Consider the following 21,558-nt stretch of genomic DNA (forward strand, 5'->3'; position numbering starts at 1 on the left):
ATACCAAGGCCTGTGCAGTTGTGATCTGGGAAGGTTCTTGGCAGATTGTGAGGATGGGCCAGTGTCAGAATGACTGATTGGGGGCGGTCACTGAATGTCAGTGAGTGGAAGAGGACCGCCTAGGGCACAACAGAGAAAAAGGTAATGAGCTGAGCTGCTGAGGGTTAGCATGACTGTGAAATGGTAACCAGGTCACATTATCTGACCCCAAACTGGCCAAACGCTTTTGGATTTTATCAAAGTCATACTAAAGCACCCCTAATCAAACACAGGATTTCTGCAGCAAAATGTATGGATACCTACAGTTAGAAATAGAGATTGCAGGGAGCCTCACATCATTTTAGATTTTGTTGCCAGAGTTTGTTGGTACATTTTGAAGAATTGTTCAGTTTTCACAGCATTTTTGACTTCTGAGAATTGTGGGGGAGGGATTGTGGATCTCAAATGATAGCTAACACTTTTAGAGCCAGGCCCCTTGTATGTGCTTCACATGCCTTGACTCTTATCTTCACAGTGACCCCACTAGGATTGGTACCATGAAGATATTTTATAGGTGAGGAGATGTGGGCACAGACAAGGTTAGCGACTTACCCATTGTTACAGAGCTTGCCACTGGTGGCTCCATGGTCTACACTCTTACCAGGCTGCAGATTTGTGAATGGGAGGTGGGGAGAGGGGTTGAAGGACCAAGGTCTTTCTCCTACTGTTTAGACACCTAGCATCTATAGCCAGCCTGCCTGAGTGCTGAGGAAGGTCAGAGAAGAAGGGAGGTGGGAGGCCCATGGAGGTTATAGTCACATACTCAGATACACTAAGGGCTTGTGGGACTTGTTTCCGTGATGCCTGCATCTTGTGTGGTTGGGCTGTAGGGGAATTTATATGCAGCGTCAAGTAGACCAGAGGAAGAGGTGAGGTGGTCAGAGACACTGTGTGGACAAGCTGGGATGTGGGCTGGCTGGGCTTTGAGAAATAAGGATTCTGTAAAGAGACGCTTCATGAGACTATAGAGTGGGGAGATAACTGTTTTCTAATTTTCTTCCTCTAGTTGTGCAAGATACATGTGTTCTGGAACACCACAGAATACCTTCTGCCTGCCACTCCTTCATCACCGCAGACAGCAGTCTTCCTGAGGGGCACAGAGTGGATCAACTCGCTAGTATTTGCTCACGGGTGTGCAAATATCCTTGTGCCTTTGTGTGTGTCTGTGTGAGTGTGCAAAAAATATATAAAATGCATGTGAACAAAAATAATGAAACAATGTTCAATATCCTGCTCAGTTTAAGAAATGGAACCTTATCCAAACCTTAGAAGTCATTTATCTGTCTGCTCCAGTTCATCTTTTTTCTTCAGAGGTAACCACTGTCCTGAAGTATCTTTTAATCATTTCCTTGCATTTCTTTATGGTTTTACCGTGTGTATGTGTGTATTTCCAGATAATACATACTTTAGTTTTGTTTACCTTTTTGGTCCTTATAAAATGAATGCATGTAATGAAGTATGTGGGGTTTTTTTGCTAATGAATTTTTTTGCTAATGAATTTTTTAGCAATTCATTCAGTGGTGTGTGTGGCTGAAGTTCTTCATTCACTTTTTTTGTTGTATTTCATTATACAACAAAAAAAGGGAGATCCTTTTTTGTTGTCATAACTGGCAAGTGAGGTGCTACTGTCTCTAATGGGTAGAGGTCATGCATGCTGCTAAACATTCTGTAATGCACAGGACAGCCTCCCCATCTCCAGCCCTCCCACACACTGAAGAATTGTTTAGTCCCCAGTGTCATTGCTGAGGCTGAGAACTCTTGCCCTAGGGTAAATACTTGGGGTGGATTGCTGGGTGTGGGTTTGGGCATAGATACTAATGCACCTTTTACACTCCTTCCAGCACTATGAGGCCTCTTGTATGACTCATGGTCCTCTCCAATACTTGATAATGTCTGCCTTTAAAATTTTTGCCAACCTAGTGAAGTGATGTGTGAAATGATACCTCAATCGTGATTGAAATTTTTATTTCCCTAATAGTAATGAGATTGACTGTCTTTTCATGTTTGCATGTTGTTTGTATTTCCTTTGAGAAGTACCTGCTGATATCCTTTTACCCATTTTCCTGTTGTGTTATTTGTGTTTTTCTTAATTGTTCCTCTGATTTCTTTGTATATCTTAGATTCTTTGGGTCTCCTAGATACTAATCCCTTATATTTGTTACAGATAACTTTTTCTATTTATGAGTTTCTTCCGATGAACTAAGAAGTTCTTAACTTAAATGTGGTGTAATTTATCATTTTCTTTATGGCTAATACTTTCTGCGGACAGATGTGGTTCTTGCTGGTCCCCAGGTGGATGTGACTGCCTTTGGGACCACATTCAGTCAAGGCTGCAGCTGAACCACAGGACTGCTTCAGGGACCACAGCTGGGACTAAGATTAGCTGTTCTGCCACTGGGGGATTGGATTGGTGTGTCTCCCACTGGTTCCCTGGACCTACCCTAGACTGTGGCAGAGAGAGGCTGAAACCATGTCTCAGGGCTGCTTCTGGGTCCACAGCTGATACTGAGGTCAGCAGGCCTCATACTAGAAGAATGGATGGGTGCTGCTGGGTCCCTGGGTGAGCAGGACTAAGGGCAGACTAAAGCCTGGGCACAGGGGTGCTTTGGGATCCGTAGTCTGGTCCAAGGCTGGGGGACCTATTATTGGTGTGTGGACACTGTGACTCTTCCTAAGTTCCTTGGCACATGGGATTGGTTGCAGGACTATGGCCAGGCAGGCCTGGAGCTCAGTCCCTAGGGTGTTGAGGCTGCCTTTGGTTTGTAGGCCACGCTGCATTTGGTGAACTTGCCACCAGAGTGCTGGCCTTTTTTTCAAAGAAGCTTTCCTTAGTCTTGGTTCACCCCAGTTTAGAAGCCTCCTACCTGGATCCCAAAGCACCTACAAAGGCACTTTTCTGTGGTTGGCTGCCAAATCATTGTGTAGGGAGACACAAGATAGGGACTTTCTGTTCTTCCATCTTGCTGACATCACTGCTGTTTAGGATAGACCAAACGTTGTCAGTTTTGCTGTTCAGGTCTCAGTAATTTTGTCTGCTTGATCATTAATCACTGAAAGAGGTGTATTGAATCTCTCACTACTGTGATGGATTTGTCAGCTTCTGCAGTTAATTTTTTTTTTTTTTTTCCAACGTTTATTTATTTTTGGGACAGAGAGAGACAGAGCATGAACGGGGGAGGGGCAGAGAGAGAGGGAGACACAGAATCGGAAACAGGCTCCAGGCTCTGAGCCATCAGCCCAGAGCCCGACGCGGGGCTCGAACTCCCGGACAATTAATTTTTACTTTATTTTGAGGTTGTTATTAAGTGCATAAAATTTAAAATTATTATATCCTTCTAGCAAGTAGGAGATTTTTTCTCTAGAAGTTACCTTCTTTTTCTCTGATAATTGTAAAAATTAACATAAAATAAAATTTGCCATATTAACTGCTTTTCACTAGTGTTAATATACTCAAATTGTTGTACAGCCAATCTTGAGAACACTTTTATCTTGCAACATTGAAACTCTATACCCATTAAGCATCATCTCCCCATTTCCCCCTCCACCCTCCACTGGTGTTAGCAACCACCCTTCTACTTTCTGTTTCTATGAATTGGAGTAATTTAGATACCTCATATAAATGGAATCCTACAGTGTTTGTCTTTTTGTGATTGGTTTATTTAGCATAATATCCTTAAGTTTCATCCATGCTATAACATGTAACAAGATTTTATTCCTTTTTGAGACTGAATAATACTCCATTGTAAGTATATACCACATTTTCTTTATCTAGCCATATATATATATTTAATTTTTATTTAAGTACAAGTTAACATACAGTGCAATATTGGTTTCAGGAGTAGAATAAAATGATCCATCACTTACATACAACATCCAGTGCTCATCATCACAAGTGCCCTCCTTATTACCCAACACCCATTTAGCCCATCCCCACCCACCACTCCATCAACCTTGTTTGTTCTCCATCATTAAGAGTCTCTTATGGTTTCCTTCCCTCTCTTTTTTTTTCCTCTTCCGTATGTTCATCTGTTTTGTTTCTTAAGTTGCATATTTGAGTAAAATTATGTGGTTATTTGTTTTTTCCTGAATGAATTATTTCACTTAGCATAAAATACTATAGCTCCATCCACCTCTTTGCAAATGGCAAGATTTCATTCTTTTTGAAGGCTGAGTGATAATGTTCCTGTGTGTGTGTGTGTGTGTGTGTGTGTGTGTGTGTGTGTGTGTCCATGTGTCCATTCTTTATCCATTCATCAGTTGATGGACGTTTGGGCTCTTTCTATAGTTCGGCTATTGTTAATAAGGCTGTGATAAACGTTGGGGTGCGTTGACCCCTTTGAATCTGTATTTTTGTATCCTTTGGGTAAATATCTAATAGTGCAATTGCTGGATGATAATGTAGTTCTATTTTTAACTTTTTGAGGAACCTCCGTACTGTTCTCCAGAGTGGCTGTACCAGTTTGCATTCCCACCAGCAGGGCCAAAGGGTTTCCCTTTCTCCACAATCGCGCCAATGCCTGTTGTTTCTTGTGTTGTTAATTTTAGCCATTCTGACCGGTGTGAGGTGGTATGTCATTGTGATTTTGATTCATATTTCCCTGATGATGAGTGATGGTGAGCATCTTTTCATGTGTCCATTAGCCATCTGGATGTCTTCTTTGGAAAAGTTTCTGTTCATGTCCTCTCCCATTTCTTTACTGGATTATTTGTTTTTGGGTGCTGAGTTTGGTAAGTTCTTTATAGATTTTGGATACTAACCCTTTATCAGTCAGATATATCATTTGGAAATATCTTCTCCTGTTCCCTAGGTTGTTTTTCAGTTTTGTTGATAGTTACTTCACTGTGCAGGATCTTTTTATATTCATCAAGTTCCAGTAGCCCATTTTTGCTTTGTTTCTGTGCCTCCAGTGATGTATCTAGTAAGAAGTTGCTGTGGCCAAGGTCAAAGAGGTTGCTGCCTGTAATACAGCAAAATTCCTCTAGAATTTTGATGGTTCTCTGTCTCACATTTAGGTCTTTCATCCATTTTGAATTTATTTTTATGTATGTTATAAGAGAGTGGTCTAGTTTCATTCTTCTGCATGTTGCTGTCCAGTTTTCCCAGCACCATTTTTTAAAGAGACTTTTTTCTATTTGATACTCTTTCTTGCTTTGTTGAAGATTAATGGACCATATAATTGTGGTTCCATTCCTGCATTTTCTATCTGTTTCATTGATCTGTGTGTGTGTTTTTGTGCCAGTACCATAGTGTCTTGATGATTACAGCTTTGTAATAGAGCGTGATATCTGGAATCGTGATGCCTCCAGCTTTTCTTTTCTTTTTCAGGATTGCTTGGCTATCTGGGGTCTTTTCTGGTTCCATACAAATTTTAGGATTCTTTGTTGTAGCTCTGTGAAAAATGCTGGTGGTATGGGGGCAGGGTATTCACAGGGATTACATTAAATGTGTAGATTGCATTGTGTAAAATGTAGACATCTTAACAATGTTCTTCCAATCCATGAACATGGAATGGTTTTCCATTTCTTTGTGTCCTCTTCAATTTCTTTCATAAGTGTTCTATGGTTTTCAGAGTACAGATCTCTTACCTCTTTGGTTAGGTTTATTCCTAGGTATCTTACGGTTTTTGGTGCAATTGTAAATGGGATTGATTCCTTGATTTCTGCTGTGTCGTTATTGTTGTTTAATGCAATACATTTCTGTACATTGAAATTGTACGCTCCAATTTTGCTGGATTCATTTATCAGTTCTAGCAATTTTTGGGTGAAGTCTTTTGGGATTTCTAAATAAGTAACATGTCTTCTGCAAATAGTGAAAGTTTGTCTTCTTCCTTGGTGATTTGAATACTTTTTGTTTCTTTTTGCTGTCTGATTGCTGAGGCTAAGACTTACAATACTATGTTAAATAGTATGGTGAGAGTGGACAACCCTGTCTTCTTCCTGACCATAGAGGAAAGGCTCTCAGTTTTTCCCCATTGAGGATTGTATGAGCTGTGGAGTCTTTCAGATACGGACTTTATTATGTTGAGGTATGTTTCATCTATCCCTATTTTGCTGAGGGCTTTTTTTTCAAGAATGTATGCTATACTTTGTCAAATACGTTTTCTGCATTTATTGAGAGGATCATATGGTTCGTGGCTTTTTTTTTTTTTTAATGTGTATCATATTGATTGATTTGTGAACACTGAACTACCCCTGAATCCAAGGAATAAATACCGCTGATTGTGGGCAATAAATCTTTTAAGTCCTGTTGGATACAATTTGCTAGTATCTTGTTGAGGATTTTAGTATCCATGATCATTGGGAATATTGGCCTGTTCTCTATTTTAGTGGGTTCTCTTTCTCATTTTTGGATTAAGGTAATGCTGGCCTTGTAGAATGAGACTGGAAGTTTTCCTTCTATTTCTGTTTTTTGGAACAATTTGAGCAGGGTATATATTAACTTTTCTTTAAATGTCTGGTAGAATTCCCCTGGCAAGTTGTCTGGCCTTGGACTTTTGTTTGTTGGGAGATTTTTTTTTTTTTTTTTTAATTTTTTTTTTTTTTTTTTTTTTTCAACGTTTATTCACCTTTGGGACAGAGAGAGACACAGCATGAACGGGGGAGGGGCAGAGAGAGAGAGAGACACACAGAACTGGAAGCAGGCTCCAGGCTCTGAGCCATCAGCCCAGAGCCCGACGCGGGGCTCGAACTCACGGACCGCGAGATCGTGACCTGGCTGAAGTCGGACGCTCAACCGACTGCGCCACCCAGGCGCCCCTTGTTGGGAGATTTTTGATAACATTCAATTTCTTGGCTAGTTACGGGTCTATTCAAATTTTCTATTTCTTCATGTTTTAGTTTTGGTAGTTTGTATTTTTCTAGAAATTTGTCCATTTCTTCTAGATTGCCCAGTTTGTTGGCATATAATTTTTCTTAATATTCTCTTAGAGTTGTTTGTATTTCTGAAGTGTTGGTTGTGATGTCTCCTCTTTCATTTGTGATTTTATTTATTTGGGTCCTTTGTCTTTTCTTTTTGATAAGTCTGGCTAGGGGTTTATCAATTTTATTAATTCTCTCAAAGAACCAGCTCCTCATTTTGTTGATCTTTTTTTTTTTTTTAAATTTCTATACCATTTATTTGTGCTCTAATCCTTATTATTTACCTTCTTCTGCTGGCTTCAGACTTTATTTGCTTTTCCTTTTCTAGCTTCATTAGGTGTAAGGTTATTGTGTAACCTTGTGTATTGAGACTTTTCTTCCTTTTTGAGGTAGGCCTATATTGTGATCTATTTCCCTCTTAGGTCCGCCTTTGCTACATCCCAAAGGGTTTGAACTGTCGTATTTTCATTTTCATTTGCTTCCATGTACATTTTAAATTCTTTAATTTCCTGGTTAATCCTTTTCATTCTTCAGTAGGATGTCCTTTAACCTCCAAGGGCTTTCCATATTTTTTCTTGTGGTTGACTTCAAGTTTCATAGCATTGTGATAGGACAGTATGAAGGGCATGATCTCGATATTTCTGTACCTGTTGAGGACTGATATGTGACCTAATGTGATCTGTTCTGGGGAATGTTCCATGTACACTTGAGATGAATATGTATTCTTTTGCTTTAGGATGAAATGTTCTGAATATGTCTGTTAAGTCTTTCTGCTCCAGTGTGTCATTCAAAGCCATTATTTCCTTGTGGATTTTCTGCTTAAGTGATCTGTCCATTACTGTCAGTTGGGTGTTAAAGTTCTCTATCAATGAGTTTCTTTATGTTTGTTATTAATTGATTCTTATATTTGGGAACTCTCAATTGGACCCTAAGTATTTAAAATTGTTAGATCTTTTGTTTTTAATTTTTTAAATGTTTATCATTTTTGAGAGAAAGAGAGACAGAGAGAGAGAGAAAGAGCATGAGCAGGGGAGGGTCAGAGAGAGAGAGGGAGACATAGAATCTGAAGCAGGCTCCAGGCTCTGAGCTGTCAACACAGACTGCAACACGGGGCTCAAACCCACCAACCATGAGATCATGACCTGAGCTGAAGTCGGACACTTAACCTCCCCAAATTGTTAGATCTTCTTGATGGATAGACCACTTAACTGTGATGTAATGCACTTCTTCATCTCCTGTTACAGTCTTTGGTTTATTTTTTATTTATTTTTTTTGCTTTATGTTTTTAAAATTTTTTTTAATTTATTTTTTATTTAAATTCAAGTTAGTTAAAATATATTGTAAAAATGATTTCAGGAGTAGAACTTAGTGATTAATTACTTACATATAACACCCAGTACTCATCCCAACCAGTGCCCTCCTTAATGCCCATCACCCATTTAGCGCATCCCCCCATGCAATATCCCTTCAGCAACCATCAGTTCCCTGTATATAAGAGTCTCTTATGGTTTGCCTCCCTCTCTGTTTTTGTCTTATTTTTCCTTCCCTTCCTCTATGTTCATCTGTTGAGTTTCTCAAATTCCACATATGAGTGAAATCATGATTATTTGTCTTTCTCTGACTATTTTGCTTCACATATACACTCTAATTCCATCCATGTTGTTGCAAATGGCAAGATTTTATTCTTTTTGGTCACCAATTAGTATTCCATTGTACATATACACCACATCTTTTTTTTTTAATATTTAAAAAAAAATTTTTATTTATTTTTGAGAGAGAGACAGAGTATGAGTGGGGGATGGGCAGAGAGAGAGGGAGACACAGAATCCGAAGCAGGCTCCAGCACAGAGCCTGATGCGGGGCTTGAACTAAAGACCTGAGCTGAAGATCCGACAGGAGATCATGACCTGAGCCGAAGTTGGACGCTTAACCAACTGAGCCACCCAGGCGCCCTGATATATACCACATCTTCTTTATCCATTTATCAGTTGATGGACATTTGGGCTCTTTCCATAATTTGGCTGTTGTCGATAGTGCTGCTATCAACATTGTGGAGCATGTGCTCCTTTGAATCAGCATTTTTGTATACTTGGATAAATACCTAGTGCAATTGGTGGGTCGTAGGGTAGTTCTGTTTTTAATTGTTTGAGGCACCTCCATACTGTTTTCCAGAGTTTGCATTTCCACCAAGAGTGCAAAAGGGTTCCCCTTTCACAGCATCCTCACCAACATCTTGTTACTGACTTTGATTTAAAATGTAATTTGTATGATCTAAGTATGCGTACTGTGGCTTTCTTTTGACAGCCATTAGCATGATAGATGATTCTCCATCCCCTCACTTTGAATCTGCAGTTGTCTTTAGGTTAAAATGACTCTCTTATAGGCAGCATATTGATGGGGTCTTGGTTTTTCCTTGTTGTTGTTGTTTTTAATCTGTTCTGACATCCTGTGTCTTTTGATTAGAATATTTAGTCCATTTACATTCAGAATGGTTATTGAAAGATATGAATTTAGTGCCATTTTGTTACATGTAAAGTTGGTGTTTCTGGTGATGTTCTCTTTTCCCTTCTATCCTTGTTGGTTTTGTTTTTTTTTTTTCCCCACTCAAAGAGTCCCTGTTACTATTTCTTGCAGGGCTGGTTTAGTGGTCATGAACTCCTTTAGTTTTTGCTGGTCTGAGAAACTCTTTATCTCTCCTTCTATTCTGAATAACATCCTTTCTGAATAAAGCATTCTTGGTTGCATATGATTCCTATTCAGCACGTTGAATATATCATGCTATTCCCTTCTCTCCTGTAAAGTTTCTGTGGACAGATCTTTTGTGAACCTGATATGTTTTCCCTTATAGGTGAAGGACTTTTTTGCTCTGTGCTTTCAGGGTTTTTTCCTTGTGTGTATTATTTTGTGTATTTGACTATGATGTGTCTTCATGGTGGCTAACTTTTGTTGAATTTAATGGGAGTTCTCTGTGCTTCTTGGGATTGTGATGTCAGTTTTATTCCCCAGATTAGGGAAGTTTTCAGCTATAATTTACTCAGATAACCCTCTACCTTTTTCTCTGCATCTTCTGGGACTCTTATGTTTTGAATGTTATAACAGTTTAAGGAGTCACTGAGTTCCTAAAGTCTACATTTGTGATCTGAAACCTTTCTTTTCCTCTTCTTTTCAGCTTCATTGCTTTCCATAATTTTAGATTCTGTATCACTGATTCTTACCTCTGCGTCCTCTCTGTCATGGCATCCATTCAGGTTTGTATCTCGGTTATAGCATTTTTAATTTTGGCCTGACTAGTTTTTAGTTCTTTTGTCTTTGTAGTAATGGATTCCTTAGTGTCTTCTATGCTTTTTTCAATATCAGCTACTACCCTTAAAATTGTTGTTTCAAATTCTAGTTCAGACATCTTTTATCTGTGTTGATTAAATCTCTGGCCATGAATTTTTCCATTTTTTTCTTTTGGGATGGGATGAATTTCTACTTGTCACTTTGGAGGTCAAAAAAAAAAATGAGGGAGAAAGAGAGATAGAGAAGAAAGCAGGCTAGATCTTCAGTGTGTTTTGGTCTCCTTGTTAAGAGACACTTGATCCAAAATAAAAAAGAAAAAGAAAACAAATAGAATAAAATAATAATTTAAAAAATAAAATAGCATGTGGGTGGCTTAGCCAGTTAAGTGTCTGACTCTTGATTTTGGCTCAGGTCATGATCTCACAGTTTGTGAGATCGAACCTCACATTGGGCTCTGTGTTAACATTGCAGAGCCTGCTTGGGATTCTCTCCCTCTCTGTCAGTCCCTCCCCTACTCACTCGTGCACATTTTGTCTCTCTTTTATAATAAATAAATAAACAATAAAAATAAATAGAAAAAGAATAAACAAAAATTCCTTTTTCTGTATTTATATATATACATATGTATATATATGTATGTGTATATACACACACATATATACACATACATATATATAAATCCAAAGGAGGCTAGATCTTGTTTCCCCTAGAGTTGAAGCTTTGTAGCACTTTATTATCAGTAGACTTGGTGCATGTGAGGGATTTGTGCTGATATTCTGGGGTAGGAGCTGATTGCTCTGATTCTCAGGAGGACTTGCCCTAGTCAAGTTGTACTTGCAGAGCACAGTGGGGTGAGGCTTGCAGTAAGCGGCTCCAGCTTCCACTTGGTGATGCTGTTTTGTTCCCTGAAGTTGGTCAGAGTTGAAGGGTGGGGGAAGAATGGTTTTTCCCTGCTTTCTTTTCTCTGGATCAAGGACCTCATGCATCCTGCTCCTCAGGAAGGCCTCACAGATGATCAAAGAGTCACCCCTCCTTTGTTCCAAGCTTCTGTCAGATACCTGTCATCATCCTATGTATGAACTGTCTGCCTACCAGGAGGCACAGCACTTCTGTGTTTTATCTGTGGCAATACTGAGTTTCAAAACTCACCCTGAGGTGCAGACTTCTGCTGATCCTCTGGGGGAGGGTCTTGCTGTGTGCTGTGGCCAGTGCTGGCAGTCCCAGAAAACAGTCATGTGGCTGCACAGCAGTTTGGAGTTTATGGTAAATCACAGCACAAAGCCAGCACCAAGGTTTGCTGTCCTCAGCCAGTATCTTTGTTCCCTTGCTGATGAACAGGGCAGTTCAATGGCTCCTGCAGGATCTTTTGCCCCCAGAGAGGCCATATCACCTCTACCAATGCACCCCAGACAGGGGAACTCTTTCTTCCTGTCTGATCCAGGGGATCTGCCTGCTCCTGGGTGTCTGCCATCCTTCCCCACCAGAACACTGCTAATGCTGCCAGGCATGACCACGGTGATGGCACTGATCTCTGAAACTTTAGACTCTGCACTCTGCTGTTTATAAAACCTCCAATATTAAAACCCTTTCCGTTTGCCACTCAGTGGTTTTGGGGAAGAGTTTTCTTGTGCAATCCCCTGCACATTTTCACTCTTTTTCTCACTCTTTCTCTCATTCTCTTTAACTCTTCTTTGTCCACATTCAGGGCTCTATGTCCTTTGCAGCACCTGCAGCGCTTTTCTCTCTTAAATCAGTTCTTTGCACCTCATACCTTCCTCAGGGTGGTCTTTTTTCTGCTTGTAGATGTGCACCTTTGTTCTCTCAGTCCTCAGATTGGTTTCTTGGGTGTTCATAATGATTTGATATTTATCTAGTTGTGGTCGAGGAAGGAGACGAACTTAGGGTCACCCTACTCCTCTGCATTTGTAACCTGGGGCCCAAGATTTTGTTCTTTTTATGGGTGAATAATATTCTATTGTATCACATATTTTTAATCCATTCATCTATTCTTTTTATAGTTCCTAAGATATGAAGTTTTTTTTTTTTTTTGGATCTTTGTTTATTTAATGTATGTGTTTATAACTATAAACTTCTCTCCTAGAAATCATTTGCTGCATCCTATATGTTTTGATATATTGTGTTTCTTTTTTATTTGTTTCAAGATACTTTTTATTTTTTTTAATATTTTATTTATTTTTGAGAGAGTGCAAGTGGGGAGGGGTGGAAGGAGAGAGGGACAGAGGATCTGAAGCGGGCTCTGCACTGACAGTAGCGAGCCTGATGTGGGGCTTGAACTCACGAACTGCGAGATCATGGCCTGAGCTGAAGTTGGATGCTCAACCCACTGAGGCACCCAGGTGCCCCTTAATTTTTTTTAATGTTTATTTACTTATTTTTGAGAGAGACATAGAGCACATGTGCAAGCGTGCAAGCATGAGCAGGGGAGGGGTAGAGAGAGAGGGAGAGAAAGAATCCCAAGCAGGCTCTGTGTTGACAGCGCAGACTCCCAGACCCCGATGCAGGGTTTGATCTCATGAACCATAAGGTCATGACCTGAGCTGAAACCACTTAACCAACTTAGCCACCGATGCACTCCAACAAGATATATTTAAATTTTCTTTTTAATTTCTTCTTTAATTCATTGGTTGTTAAGGAGAATCTTGTTTCATAGTCAGTTCTTTCCATATCTAGGACTTCACTGTCAAATGCACTGGCCGCTGGCTAGGCATATATGACTATCTACATTAAAATTAATTGAAATCACATAAAATTAAAAATTCACTTTCTCAGTCACAAGCCATATATCAGATGTTTAATAATCACAGGTGGCTCATGGCTACCATATTAGGTACCAATGATACAAAACATTTCCACTATTATAATAACTTTCATTGGCAATCCTGATATAGAATAATAGTTGTTCACCAGGAGCAATTTTTACCCTATGGGACACTTGACAATATCTGGAAACATTTTTGATTTCTACAAATAAGGGATGGGTATTCTGGTTTCTATTGGATAGAGGGCTGGAGAGCTATTAAACATCCCATAATACACAGGACAGCCCCCCCCCCCCCCCCCAGCAAAGACTCATTCAGCCAACATGACAATAATTCTGATGGTGGGAAACTCTGCCCTACGATGTATTTTGACGTGAAGTGTGAGGTGGAGATCTTGTTGTTTTTCCCTCTGCTTAACCAGTTGGCTAGACACCATCCCTGTCCCTGTATACTCAGTCCATTTACTCTGCTGGTGAACCTTAAGCTAGAGATGCTTTTTGTTTTTGTTTTTGTTTTCCTTAAATGGTCTAGAAAGTCCTGTTGCCTTTCTACTTAAGATACGATTTTTAAAAATCAATTTTTGTTGCCTTACAGATTCTTTGACTTTGCACATAAAGACCACTCTGTGTTCCCAGTGTATCATGGCTTCAACTTCAAGGTAAGTCCTGTTTGATGAAAGACTTTATGCAAGTGATTAATTCTCTTTGAAATGCCCAAGCCTATGACATTTTTAGCCCTTAGTCTTACTGACCTCACTAAGCATTTGGTCTCTAGAAGGAAAAAGTAGGAAGAGAGAGGAGACTGGGAGGATGGAGAAAAGGTGAGGTAGACAAGGTCGGGTGTGTGGGATAGGTGTGGCCCTGTAGTTCCAGTGTCTATACTTGATCTAAAAATGTGATTTACTTTCTGGGGTGCCTGGGTGTCTCAGTCGATTAAGTGTCTGACTTCAGCTCAGCTCATAATCTCATGGTTTGTTGGTTTGAGCCCTGTGTCGGGTTCTGTGCTGACAGCTCAGAGCCTGGAGCCTGCTTCAGATCCTGTGTTTCCTTCTCTCTCTGCCCTTCCCCCACTCACTCACACGCTCTCTCTCTCTCTCTCTCTCTCTCTGTCTCTCAAAAATGAATAAGCATTAAAAAAAATTTAAAAATGTGATTTACTTTCCTCATCTTTTAATGCACAAGATGGTTGCTACTGGGGCTGCTTCAGTCCCTGCAAGCCTTCCCACTCCAGGAGTCTTTTTGTTTGTTTGTTTCAAGTTTTATTTAAATTCTAGTTAGTTAACATATAGTGCAATATTGGTTTCAGTAGTAGGATTTAGTGATTCGTCACTCACAGATAACACCTAGTGCTCATCACAAGTGTCCTCCTTAATGCCCATCACCCAGTTAGCCCATCTCCCCATCCACCTCCAACCCTCCAGCAACCCTCAGTTTGTTCTCTATAGTTAAGAGTCTCTTATGGATTGCATCCCTCCTTTTGTTTTATTCCTTCTTCTATGTGCATCTCTTTTTTTTTTTCTAATTCCACATATGAGTGAAATCATAAGGTATTTATCTAACTGAATTATTTCACTTAACACACTCTACCTCCATCTACGAATTTGCAAATGACAAGATTTCATTCTTTTTAATAACTAATATTCCATTGTGTGTGTGTGTGTGTGTGTGTGTGTGTGTGTATACACGACATCTTTATCCATTTATCAATTGATGGACATTTGGTCTCCTTCTATAATTTGGCTATTATTGATGATGTTGCTATAAATATGAGGTGCACATGCCCCTTAGAATCTGTGTTTTTGTATTCTTTGCATAAATACCTAGTAGTACAACTGCTGAATCATAGGGTAATTCTATTTTTAACTTTTGAGGAACCTGCATCTCTTTTAGAGTGGCTGCACCAATTTGCATTCCAACCATCAGTGAAAGAGAGCTCCCCTTTCTCTGCATCTTCTCCTATATCCGTTGTTTTCTTGTGTTAATTTTAGCCATTCTGACAGGTGTGAGGTGGTATCTCTTTGTAGTTTTGATTTGTATTTCCTTGATGAGTGGTTTTGAACATCTTTTCATGTTTCTGTTAGCCATTGGGATGTCTTCATTGGAGAAGATTCTATTCATGTCCTCTGCCAGTTTTTTAACTGGATTATTTTTTTGGGGTATTGCAGTTTATAAGTTCTTTATAGATTTGGATACTAACCCTTTATCAATCAGATATGTCATTTGGAAATATCTTCTCCCGTACCCTAGGTTGCCTTTTAGTTTTGTTGATAGTTACCTTTGCTGTGCAGGACCTATTTATCTTCTTCAAGTCCCAGTAGTTCATTTTCACTTTTGTTTCTGTGCTTCCAGTGATGTATCTAGTAAGAAGTGGCTATGGCCAGCGTCAAAGAGGTTGCTGCCTGTATTCCTCTCTAGGATTTTGATGGTTTTCTGTCTCACATTTAGGTCTTTCATCCATTTTTAATTTATTTTTGTATATGGTATAAGAAAGTGGTCCAGGTGTATTCTTCTGCATGTTGCTGTCCAGTTTTCCTAACACCATTTGCTGAAGAGTCTGTCTCTTCATTGGATATTCTTTCCTGCTTTATCAAAGATTAGTTTTACATACATCTGTGGGTCTCTTTCTGGGTTCTCTGTTTCACTGATCTTTTTGTCTGTTTTTATGCTAGTACCATACTGTATTGATGACTACAGCTTTGTAATACAGCTTCATGAAATCAGAAATTGTGATGCCTCCAGCTTTGGTTTTCATTTTCAATATTACTTTGGCTATCTGGTGTCTTTTTTGGTTCCATACAAATTTTGAAATTGTTCTAGGCCTGTGAAATATGCTAGAGTTATTTTGATACAGATTGCATCCAATGTATAGATTGCTTTGGATAGTATAGACATTTTTACAGTATTTGTTCTTCCAGTCCATGAGCATGGAATGTTTCTCCATTTCTTCAGTTTTCTTCAATTTCTTGCATAAACATTCTGTAGTTTTCAGTGGACAGATCTTTTGCTTCTTTGGTTGGGTTTATTCCTACGTATTTTATGGTTTTGCTATAATTGTAAATGGGATTGAGCCCTTCATTTTCTTCTGCTTCATTATCGGTGTATAGAAATTCAATCGATTTCTTTATGTTAATTTTATTTTACTAAAAAAAATTTTTAATGCTTATTATTTTTGAGAGAGAGAGAGAGAGAGAGACAGAGCAAGCAGGGAAGGGGCAGAGAGAGAGACACAGAATTGGAAGCAGGCTTCAGGCTCTGAGTTGTCAGCACAGAGCCGAATGTGGGGCTCCAACTCACAGACCATGAGATCATGACCTGAGCTGTAGTCGGCCGCCCAACTGACCGAGTCACCCAAGCGCCCCTACATTGATTTTATATCCTGTGACTTTGCCAAATTCATGTATCAGTTCTAGCAGTATTTTGGTGGAGTTTTTTGAGTTTTCCACATAGAGAGAGTATCATGTCATCTGCAAAGAGTGAAAGTTTGACTTCTTTCTTGCCATTTTGGATGCCTTTCATTTGTGTTGTCTGATTGCTGAGGCTAGGACTTCCATTACTATGTTGAACAACAGTGGTGAGAGTGTACATCCCTCTCATGTTCCTGACCTTAGGGGAAAAGCTGTCAGTTTTTCCCCATTGAGATTGATACTAGCTGTGGGTCTTTCATATGTGGCCTTTATTATGTTGCATTATGTTCCTTCTATCCCTACTCTCTGGAGGATTTTTATCAAGAAAGGATGCTGTATTTTGTCAAATGCTTTTTCTGCATCAATTGAGAGGATCTTATGGTTCTTATCCTTTATTAATGTGGTGTTATGATGTTGATTTGTGAATATTGAACCAGCCCTGCAGCCCAGGAATATATCCCACTTAATAATGGTGAATAATTCTTTCAATGCATTGTTGGATTCAACTTGCTAGTATCTTGTTCAGAATTTTTGCATCCATGTTCATCAAGGAGATTGGTCTGTAACTTTTACAGACACCCTTTTTAGTGGGAACTTTGTCTGGTTTTGGAATCAAAGTAATACTGGCTTCATAGAATGAGTTTGGAAGTTTTCCTTCCATTTGTATTTTTTGGAACAGGTCCAGAATAATAGGTATTATCTCTTCTTTAAATGTTTAGTAGAATTCCCTTGGGAATCCATCCACCCTTAGACCCTTGTTTGTTGGGAGATTTTTGATTACTGACTGAATGTCTTTGCTGTTTGAATTTTCTATTTCTTCCTGTTTCATTTTTGGTAGTTTGTGAGTTCCTAGGAAATTGGTCCATCTTCCAGATTGCCCTGTTTGTTGGCATATAATTTTCATAGTATTCTCTTACTATAGTTTTCATTTCTGTGAGTCGGTTGTGATCTCTCCTCTTTCATTCGTGATTTTATTTACTTGGTCCTATTCCTTTTTCTTTTTAATAAATATGGCAAGGAGTTTATCAATTTTGTTAATTCTTTCAAAGAACCGGCTCCTGGTTTCATTGATCTGTTCTGTTTTTGTTTTGTTTTGTTTTTTTGATATCATTGATTTCTGCCCTAATCTTTATTATTTTCCTCTTCTTCTGGTTTTGGACTTTATTTGCTGTTGTTTTTCCAATTTCTTTAGGTATAAGGTTAGGTTATGTATCTAAGAATTTACTTCCTTATTTAGGAATGTCTGGATTGCTATATACTTTCCTCTTATGACTGCCTTTGTTGAATCCCAAAGGTTTTGGACAATAGTGTTTTCCTTTCATTGGCTCCCATGTGTTTTTAAATTTCTTTTTTACTTTCTTGGTTAACCCATTCATTCTTTAGTAGGATTTATTTTTTTTTAATGTCCAAATATTTGTGGTCTTTCCAAATATTTTTTCTTGTGGTTGATTTCAAGTTTCATAGTGTTTTTGTCTAAAAATATGAATGGTATGATGTAAATCTTTTTGTACTTGCCGAGTGCTGATTTGTGACCCAATATGTGATCTTTTCTGGAGAATGTTACATGTGCACTGGAAAAGAATGTGTGTTCTGCTACTTTAAGATGAAATGTTCTGAATATAACTGTTAAGTCCATCTGGTGCATTGTATCAGTCAAAGCAATTATTTTCTTTCTTGTTGATTTTCTGTTTACATGATCTGTCCATTGTTGTAATTTGGGTGTTAAAGTCCCCTACTACTATGATATTTTTATCAATGAGTTTCTTTCTGTTTGTGATTGATTTATAATTTGGTTGTTCCCAACTTGGCAGCATAGATATTTACAACTGTTAGATCTTTTTTGTAGATAGACCCCTTAATTATTATATAATGCCCTTCCTCATCTCTTGTTACAGTCTTTGTTTTAACATCTAGTTTGTCTGATATAGGTATGTCTATTCTGGCTTTCTTTTAATGTCCATTGCCACGATAGATGGTTTTCCATCGCTTTACGTTCAATCTGCATATGTCTTTAGGTTTAAAATGAGTCTCTTGTAATCAGCATATAAATGGGTGTTTTTTTTGTTTTGTTTTTTTTTTTTTTTTTTATCAATTCTGATACCCTATGTCTTTTGATTGGAGCATTCAGTCCTTTTACATTTAGAGTGATTATTGGAAGATATTAATTTAGTGCCATTGTGTGTCCTGTAGAATTGGTGTTTCTGTTGGTGTTCTCTCTGGCCCATTCTAATCCTTGTTGCCTTTGGTCTGATTTTTGTTTGTTTGTTTTGTTTTTTCTCCACTCAAAAGTCCTCCTTATGATTTCTTGCAGGGCTGGTTTTGTTTGGGGAACTATTTATCTCTTTTTCTATTCTGAATGACAGCCTTTCTAGATAATTCTTGGCTGCATATTTTTCCTATAAGCAGGTTGAATATATACTGCCACTCCTTTCTGGTCTGCCATGTATCTGTGGAATATCCACTGCAAGCTTGATCTGTCTTCCCTTGTGGGTTAAGGACTTTTTTCCTTGCTGCTTTCAGGGTTCTTTCCTTGTCTGTGTTTTGTGAATTTGACTATGATATGCCGTAGTGATGTTGGTTTTTGTTAAATCTAATGGGAATTCTCTGTGCTTCTTGAATTTTGATGTCTGTATCTTTACCCAGATTAGGAAAGTTTCAGCTATAATTTGCTAACATAAACCTTCTGCCCCCTTTTCTCTTTCTTTATTTTCTGTGATTCCTATGATACAAATGGTATTCCTCTTTAATAATTTATATTCTCTCAGTCTTGTATCATAGTCTTTTGCCTTTGTTTCCTTCTTTTTTCTGTTTCCTTATTTTCCATAATTTTATCTTCTGTATTATTGATTCTCTTCTCTGCTTTGTCTATCTTTGCCAACAAGGTGTCCATTCAAGATTACATCTTGGTTATAGCATTTTTAATTGTGGCCTGACTATATTTTAATTCTTTTATCTCTGCAGAAAGGGATTCTCTGGCATCTTCTGTGCTTTTTTCAACTCCAACTAATATTATTATAATTGTGGTTTGAAATTCTAATTCACTCATGATTCTTATATCTGTGTTGATTAAATCCCTGGCCATCATTTTTTCATGTTCTTTCTTTTGGGGTGAATTCCTCTGTCTTGTCATTTTGGAGGCAAAAAAAATAAAATAAAATAAAAAATTAAAATTAAAAAATTACAAACAAGATAATACAATACAAATCAAATAATGGAAGCTAGATACTAGGTGTGTTTCTTTTTTTTTTTAATTTTTTTTAATGTTTATTTATTTTTGGAGAGACAGAGCATGAGTAGGGGAGGGGCAGAAGAGGGAGTCACAGAACTTGAAGCAGGCTCCAGGCTCTGAGCTATCAGCACAGAGCCTGATTCAGGGCTCGAACTCACGAGCTGTGAGATCATGACCTCAGCTGAAGTCAGACACTTAACCAACTGAGCCACCCAGGTGCCCCTAGGTGTGTTTCTTTCTGCTTGTTGAGAGGGTGATAGAAAAGAGAGAAAAAAAAGGAAAACAAAAAACTAACAACAAAATTAAAAAAAAATTTTTAATGTTTATTTATTTTTGAGAGAGAGACAGAGCATGACTGGGGGAGGAGCAGAGAGAGAGGGAGACACAGAATCGGAAGCAGGCTCCAGGCTCTGACCTGTCAGCATGGAGCCTGACATGGGGCTCGAACTCACAAACCGTGAGATCATGACCTGAGCCAAAGCCGGATGCTCAACTGACTGAGCCACCCAGGCGCCCCTATAAACAAAATTTTAAATTGAAAAATACAGTTCTTAAGTAATAGAATAAAATAAGGAAAATTAAAAAAAATAAAAAATTGCTTTTTCTGTATCCAAGAAAGAGAAAAGAACGAAGGAAAAAAAGAGATAAGCAAAAACAGAAGGAAAGAAAACGAACAAACAAATGAAGAAGCAAACAGAATGAAACCTGAATGAAGTACATTCATTTTCCCCTAGAATGAAATCTTCGTAAGACACTATAATTCATAGACTAAGTAGGTGGAAGGATTTGTCCTGGTCTTCTGGGGCATGTGCCTAGAGGGCACAGCTGGGTGGGGCGTGGGGTAACTGTTTCTGTTCTCTATTTGGTGGCACTGCTTAGCTTATGGGTGTCAATCAAGGAGTGCATCCATGCATGTGTGCTTGTTAGTGGTGAGAATGACTTCACAGAGCTCTCTAGTGTCTGATGTGGGAATTTTTGCCTTTGTGGACATGCATTCAAGTGCCTCTCCTTGGTCTCAGGCCTCTATCTGCTCCCTGCCTTCACCCTGTCTGTGTCCAAGCTGTGTCCCTTCCAGGTGGCACCTCCCTCCCGAGTTTTATCTCACACAGAGCTGTGTTTCAAAACCCCTCACTTCAGAGATCCCTGTGGCTTGGACCCATGCTAATGCTTTGGGGAAGGGTGTCCACAGAAAACATTTGCACGATTCCACAGCAGCAGAGGCTCAGGGTTTATGGTGAATCACAGCACATATCCTGTACAGGTCATGGTGCACTCTGGCATCTTTGTTTCAGTACTACAGCTACATGGTAGCTCTCTGGGATATGCCAGGAATTTTGCCCATGGGGAAGCCTATGGCTTTACCAAGTACACTCCAATCAGGAGAACCACTTTTCCCCAGGTGGCACATGGACCCCTCAAACCATGTTTCCTGCTCCTGGGGATTCACCTGACTTACTCACCAGAGCACCGCCAAGCACTGAGCTCCAAAACTTCAGATTCTGTCCTATTATAGAATATAGCTATATATAGAATCCTGGTGGTATTGAAATCCCCTCCTTTCTTCCATCAGTGGTTTTTGTGAACAGATTTCTTGTCTAGTCCCATGCGAGTGTTTTCACTCTTTCTTTCTCTCCAGCTACGTTTGGGGGGAGTGCTTTTCTTGCATGATCCTGATGTGCTGCCTTCTCCCCAGTCCTCTCTCTGCAAAAATGGCTTCCTACCCTCTACGGCTCCGCAGCTTTTCTCCCCCCAGTCCACCTCTCCACACCATGTACCTGCTAAGTTCTCTGATTCAAATTATGCAGATTGTTGCACTAATTCTCAGATCAATTTCCTAAGTGTTCAAAATGGTTTGATGCTGATCTAGCTGTGTTTCAGAGACAAGACAAGCTCAGGGTCCCCTTACTGCTCTGCCATCTTAACTCCTACCTGTCTGGGAAACTCTTTATCTCTCCTTCTATTCTAAA

General features: G+C 39.0%; 1 protein-coding gene across 1 annotated transcript in view; it reads left to right on the forward strand.

The window, feature by feature from the left end:
* Positions 1 to 1,115: 1,115 nt before the first annotated feature.
* Positions 1,116 to 21,558, forward strand: part of PGBD2 (piggyBac transposable element derived 2) — a 33,544-nt gene continuing 13,101 nt past the window's right edge. The window contains exons 1-2 of the mRNA XM_045483163.1: positions 1,116 to 1,170; positions 13,554 to 13,617. Of these exons, the coding sequence (XP_045339119.1) occupies positions 13,601 to 13,617 (17 nt within the window). The 5' untranslated portion in view covers positions 1,116 to 1,170; positions 13,554 to 13,600. The remainder of the gene's footprint in view (positions 1,171 to 13,553; positions 13,618 to 21,558) is intronic.

This window comes from Leopardus geoffroyi, chromosome A1, assembly GCF_018350155.1.
Source record: "Leopardus geoffroyi isolate Oge1 chromosome A1, O.geoffroyi_Oge1_pat1.0, whole genome shotgun sequence".
NCBI lineage: Eukaryota > Metazoa > Chordata > Mammalia > Carnivora > Felidae > Leopardus > Leopardus geoffroyi.